The 7,091-nt window shown below is 28.5% G+C and overlaps 1 protein-coding gene across 3 annotated transcripts in view; it reads right to left on the bottom strand.

Moving 5' to 3' along the window:
- Window positions 1-133: 133 nt before the first annotated feature.
- The window catches only part of LOC106678116 (AT-rich interactive domain-containing protein 4B), a 73,922-nt gene continuing 66,964 nt past the window's right edge, over window positions 134-7,091 (bottom strand). For all 3 annotated transcript variants that reach the window (XM_014416439.3, XM_014416436.3, XM_014416438.3), the window contains 3 exons: window positions 4,925-5,041; window positions 4,352-4,456; window positions 134-1,824 (listed from right to left, as the gene is read on the bottom strand). In XM_014416439.3, coding sequence (XP_014271925.1) covers window positions 1,661-1,824; window positions 4,352-4,456; window positions 4,925-5,041 — 386 coding nt within the window. In that variant the 3' untranslated portion in view covers window positions 134-1,660. The remainder of the gene's footprint in view (window positions 1,825-4,351; window positions 4,457-4,924; window positions 5,042-7,091) is intronic.

Below are 7,091 nucleotides of genomic sequence, written 5' to 3' on the forward strand. Positions count from 1 at the left end.
TTTTTTTTTTTTTTTTTAATGCATCCAGAAGATATATTCAATCACAACCCATCAATATACACTTCATTTCTTTATATTCATAAGTATTATATTTACAAAAGACTGTAACTCGGAGTAATTTAAACATGAACAGAACAAATTATCTGTATTAATTCCTTAATTTAACAAAATATAATGTTTCCACATTAATATCTTAGTCAGTAAAAACATACAAAATTCAAACGTTTATACTACTAAATTTCAAGCACCATCAACATATTATAGGAGACAGAACTGGGGTATATTGCTACCTCATCTTAAAACATGTTTCTGGTGCAATTAAATAGTAATAGTAAGGAAAACTACTGTTTGTCAATAATAATAAATTAGAACCATTTGGCCGTAACACTATTAATTTATTTGACATCTCTAATGTTTCAACCAACTCGGCCATTATCAAGGATAATCTGTTAATTAACAGCTTCAATTACAATATTTTAATCAACAATCACCAAATGTTACCATTACACCAAGTTAATTAAAAATAAATACAATTTCTCCTATTAAGTAGTGTTTTAAAATTTAATTTACTATATTATATTAGACAAGGGCATAATAGCCTACAACTATTTCAAAAATTATTATGAGTCAGTGAAATTGAAAATTAAAGTACAACAATTTATAATTAATAATGATTTTATCATTAAAGATGATTTAATAATGATAAAAAGTTGTAATTAAAGCAGTTCATTAAAAAATTATTCTTGACAATGGCTAGGTTGGCCGAAAAGCTGAAGATGTAAAATAAATTATAAAACAGTGTTGAGGCTAAATGGATCTAATTTATTATGATTGATAAATGCAACCAATTCTTAAATAAAAACATATATAAAAGAAAAAAAAATAGCATATTGGTATTATTTTGTTTTTGTTTTAAAATTAAACAACCACAACATTAAAAAGATCGTGCTCAAAATATTTCTGAATCTTTCCAAAACAGTTATCATCTTTGTCTTAGTTGTCTTCATTTCTATTGTCCATAATCAAAGGCAATAGATGTCCATAATATCTTAACTGAGATTAAATTAAATTAAAATTCAATTAAGAGTCAACCATGCTATATAAAAGGATTTTGAGGACACTAAGAAAAAGACTGAAAAACTATTTTAAACTTTATATGATCTTTTTTTTTTTTTTTATAGATGCAAATTTAGTTCAAATATTTAAGATATGGTAGGAGGCGAATTAATTTAATTAATAACAAATTAAAAATGCAAATAATAATATTTTTTAAAAAAATATTATAAAAAAGGGATTCTGTTTATTTAATAATTAATATTAGCTAGACCAATAAATACTTAGCACGATAAATAGTCTATTAGATGATTTCTTTACAATATATGTACAACAAATAGTAAACAAAAAGATACCTGATTCAATACAGAACATTATGAAACTAAACTAATTCTTTAGGCCATTAAAAGTTTGGTTAAATCACTATATTTTCCTTTAAGAGACTATAACAGGTGATAAAAAAAAAAAAAAAAAAAGAAGGAAACAGATGAAATAATTAAAATAATATCAAACAGTTTTGAGAAAAAAATTGTTATGTAAAAAAATATATACAAAAGTTATTGTAAAAATATTAATGAAAAACTATTTTAATACTATTTGGACAGTACTAATGGAATCTGTTGGCAGCATTTTCACGTTCTCTCCTTCTAAGTTTTTTCCTACGGCGATCTATGACAGCAAGCTCTGCTTTTACATCAGCATATGCTCTTCTCAGTTGCTGAATCGTTTGTTGAATTAAAGCTATTCTTTGGTTAGAATCTAGATCAGGATCTGTAATACATAATAAAAATTAAAAAAAAAACAAAAAAAAAACAGATATATGAAAAATCAATATATATATGAAAAATAATATGACATTGATTGGTATAAACCATAATATTGAAGATTATTTTGAGAGGAAGCTATTTGAAATAAGTAATAAAAAACTATTTTGATTCTTAGGACTATGACAACATATAAGTTAATAGCCTGTTAACATAAAAGTTCATAGCCTGGAATTAAGGTATTCAGTAAAATTACTTATTACAGCAGATTCATTGACTATGCAATAGAAACCAGGAAGCAAGGTAACAGAAAACATCCTAAAACAATAGAAAAAATATTATAAGCATGCAAAGTCAAAAGGCCAGAGATAATAGGAATCATTTCTTCATTTGAGGCAAATTTCTTTCCCTGGAGCATCTTTTTCAGGTTGGCAAAAAGCCAGTACTGCTGGGGGCAAAGTCAGGTGAGAAGGGTGGGTGGAGAAGCAATTCAAAGCATAATTCATCCAATTTAACCATTGTTTTCATCGACTTGCAACTAGAGGCATTGTCCTGGTGAAACAGCACTTTTTCTTTAGCATGTGGGGCTGTTTTTTCTTGATTTCTGCACTCAATTGATCCAATAATACCATGTAATATTCACTATTGATAGTTTTGCCTTTCTCAAGATAGTTGATATACAAAATTCCAAGCTCATCCCAAAATACGGATGCCATAATCTTGCTGGCTGACTTTTGAGTTTTTGATTGCTTTGGACGACTTTCACCGGCCACTCAGCTGATGATCATTTTGATTTAGGCATGTAGTGGTAGATCCATGTTTCATCCATTGTCACATACCAATGCAAGAAATCCTTTCTATCACTCCCAACAGTGCTCTGAATCATTAATGTGCTGTTGTTTCTGGTCCAGTGTGAACAAACGTGATACCCACTTCGAAAATTAAAATTTTCATGTAAAATTGTAAAGACACTACCACCTTCTGATATCTTCAAGGTGCCAGCTATCTTATGCAACTTAATTTTACAGTCTTTTACAACTATTTTGTGGACATTTTTTGTTTTCCGTAACAACTGCCAATTTAGGGCAACCAGAGCATTCAGCATCATCAGTGCTTGAATAATGTTTAAATTCAGCATATATAGTTTAAAATCAGCATATAGTAGATTTCCCTGGTGCAGTCACCATATTGCTTATCAAGCCACTGTTTGTCTTCAACAGCATTTTTCTTCATCAACAACAGTGTTTAATCAACACACGAAATTCCTTTCTATCCTTTATCTGGAAACTTACAAAACTGGGGTCACTAAAACGACTGTAACCTCTAAACTAATGGTCAGAATGCTATGAAATGTTGACACCTGCTGTTCAAAGGTTATTACTACCCGGAAATCACATGGGCCTGTCAACAATTTACCATATATGTGTCAGCCCAGGGACTTATTGAGTGGTGTGTGTGTGTGTGTGTGTGTGTGTGTGTGTGTGTGTGTGTGTGTGTGTGTGTGTGTGCGCGCGCGCGCGCGAAGTATAATATAACAAATTGTATGATAATATATATAGTTTAATATTAAAAAAAAGTTAGGTTTAATGCGTTCCAAAATGTTTTTCCTGTATCACTTTTATTGTTATTTAATAAGAAACAATTTTATTTTAATGAGAAAAGATGAATATGAAATAGGAAGTTATATAATGAATTAAAGTGATAATCTATATACTACAGAGTGAAAAAAAGGTAAATTGATTCTTTTTCTTACAAGGAAACTTTATACAAAATATAGTGAAAGTGCTCTTCAGGAATACATACTTAATTTAGCTTGAGTTTCATTTATTGCATGGATAGACACTAAGGCTGGTTGGTTGTTGAGAAATTAAGACATAAAACCTACCGGTCATTAATGCCAGTATTTTATTCATATATATATTTAATGTTCAAGTGTATATATATGTTTAAATTTTGGAGAGCCTGGTGGAAACTAGAAATGAATTACCAAAGGCAGTAATGTCTCTATTAGATATAGTTTAAGAAATAAATCACATTTACAAGGACCAAAGCACAGATTCTAGAATTGCAGTGGCACCTATTGGATATTATAAAAAAAATAACACATAATATTAAAAAGCTAAAAACCAGAAATACATACTGGCAGCACTTAAAATATTGTTTGATAAAATTTTTTACAGAACTTCCAGAAAATAGACATCAGTCACATCTTACATTACTGCATTAAAAAAAAAAAAAGGACTTATTTGTTTTATTGTATTTATAATATTTGATTCATATTGCATACATATAACAATCCATCATTTTTTAAACTAAGTTATTATATTAATTTTTTGAAATATTTAGTATAGAAAGCAGGTTTAATGAAAATAAAATAATATTTACTAATTAAAATAATAATTATTATATTAAAAAAAGAGAATTACTACCTTGAAAACAGAAAAGGAGTACTATACTACATTTATTTTCGAAACACAATAAAATATTTTAGTTCAAAACATAGATAATAAATTTTTTAAAAATATCTACTATACCAGGTTTGAATGTAAAATTATATTTTCCACTCCGCGAGGGACGCTGTAATGATTCACGAGAAGTAGTCATCCTTGGAGCATCATAAGCATCATCACTATCACTTCCTAGAATTTTTTTATTTAACATCATGAAAAGATGCTGTTTAAAAGATAGTAAATAGAAACAATGAAACCAATAAAAATTTTAACACCAATTAATTGCAAATCAGACCTTTGTTTTTATCTCTGTCTTCAGGTAAATAATTATGTATTAGTTTAAAAAAAAGGGAATATAAACATATTTATAAAAAGAAATGTATTCATATTTATAAAAAGGAATATATACGTAAGTTCTGAAAAGGAAAGGACAAATGAAAAATTGACATGTCTTTGAAGTTCTTAATCATACTGTTTTTATTTGTTTCTTTGTTTCAGTAGTTAACTAGCTTCAAATCAAACAGAAATAATTTGTAGGGTTTATTTTTCAAAATATTATTGAGGCAGTAAGACACCACATAATAGGTGTTTAATATTATACCTCTTATGAGATAATATTATAATAAAGTTAATTTTCTTTCATAAAGAAAAACTTACCATGATGTCTTTTATATTTTTTCTTGCCAGTTTCCTGAGATCTTTTACGTGGACGCCTACCCTTCTTCACGGAAACGCGGCTTTCTGTCTTTTTTATTCTTGATTCTATTCTTACGGCTGAAAACATTAATAATAAATAAATTTAATTCGAAGTGAAATAAAAGAAAATGAAGAAGTAATCTATTAATATTAATTTACTGACTGATAAAAAGTTCACAGTGATAAAAATAACACATTCATAATAATTATTTACAATAAGAAATAAATCTTTCTTTATATTTCAATACCTTTAGGTAATATGAATAAATATAAGAACATTGGAATTAAATGGCTGTTAACTTGGAGTTTCAAATTCACATAATCTCTCTATCTCTGTTCCATCATCTCTTCCTCCTTGTGCCATTTCTAAGATGTAGGGACCCTGATCCAAGCTTTCAGACCTAAAGATCCTTGCATAGCTGCTTCATAGGTTGGAGTGTTTTCCCCCAATCCTCTAGATATACTCCAGCTATAAAATTCTTGCCCCCCCCCCCTGTGGCCTCTAGCAAACAAGTTGAACTTCTATCACTTTTCTGGGTATTTATTTATGTGTTTTTTATCATACACCATAAGCACCTACCACTTGATGTTAGATTATTGGTATTGTAAACAGGCAAACTAATAGCTTAAATAACAACTAAAGGACACTGATTTGCTGAATTTCATTTAAGCCTATTTCCACCCCACCTGGCAAAATTTCACCTCATTTTAGAGTATTTCATAAAAATATCATGAGAAAATGACTACCATAGAATACATTAATTTATTCACATATAAGCATTCATAGACATGTAAGCATACTCTTTGAATTATTACATAATTACTTTGTCTGATTTAAAAAGAATGGATAAAATGTATAATGGAAAAATACTAATTAAAAAAAGAAAAAATAATGAAAAATTAAAGTACTTTGTTTGGACATATAAGCACTAGGTTGGAACAGGCTGGTCACATTCATATTTCAAGGGTTAATGTAATAAAATTTTAAAATGGCAAAGTGATCTTGAGAAACTTGGATAAAGTTTGCTAAACAAGATCATATATAAAAGAACAGACAAGAATGTACAAGGCTGCCTACTTTAATATTGAAAGTGCCACAAAACTTTTGGAATTTGAGATTATTCATGTCTCTTCATTGATTCCAGTTTATTATAGAAATATATATTCCTAAATTTACAGATATTTCTGTATTCTCAACAGCTTACCTAACTAGGACACTAAGGTTTAACAATGCCTGAACCTGTATATTGTATACAAGAGGGTATTTACAGTAATGAAATATGAATGAACGGTTGGTCAATAAATTAGTAATTCCCTTGATTGGATTGGCTCCCATTGAAAACCACCACATAATTTATTAATAGCATCTATGTTTATAGTTTTCAAGTAATAAATTCCTTTCTGGTTAGATTTAGACAAATTATATTACAGTTACAGAATTTCTCTAAAGGTAGAGACTCTCAGAAATGTTAAAGTTTGATGAATTAGTTTAACTTATATAAAATTCAAACAGCCTAAAAATGTATATCTAGATAATTAAAATTATAATTAAAGAATGAAAGAAGATCAGCAATTTTACTGAGTTGAATGATTTTTTTTTCTTTTTTTTTTGTAATAACCGGTAGAATCACAAGAAGAAATATGTTTTTTCAGTTAAATAATCATTAAGTTGAAATTAATAGCCTGACTTTGAACCTGACTGTTTATTTAGTCAGTAGACGTGGCATATTTTGTTTGGTTTGAAGAGGTTTCTGCAAAGCTGAATTATGTGGGTGTGTTTATCTTAACGATCTATAACAGTTTTAAAAGTTTGGTAAAATGTTGTCATCATCAAATACAATACTCTTCCAATTTTCATTTTCAAAACTGAAGGGATTCAAGTCCAAACAAACTCAGTTATCTAGCATACATAGAGCACCAACAATCATTTTACATACTCACCATAATTGAAATTTGAAAAATTTTCTTTTCTTACAAATAAAGTTTTAAAAGCTCATCTTACATAACTTTTTGAGCACTAAAATGATAATCCCTATAAAAAATAAGTGACATAGTCCAGTGAGTAAGGCACTATGTTCCCAACTACAAGCAGCAGCAGCGTGGTAACGCACCAGACTACCTTTTTTTT

This window comes from Halyomorpha halys, unplaced genomic scaffold (genome assembly GCF_000696795.3).
Source record: "Halyomorpha halys isolate HHAL.00 unplaced genomic scaffold, Hhal_1.1 Scaffold124.1, whole genome shotgun sequence".
In the NCBI taxonomy this organism is placed as follows: Eukaryota; Metazoa; Arthropoda; class Insecta; order Hemiptera; family Pentatomidae; genus Halyomorpha; species Halyomorpha halys.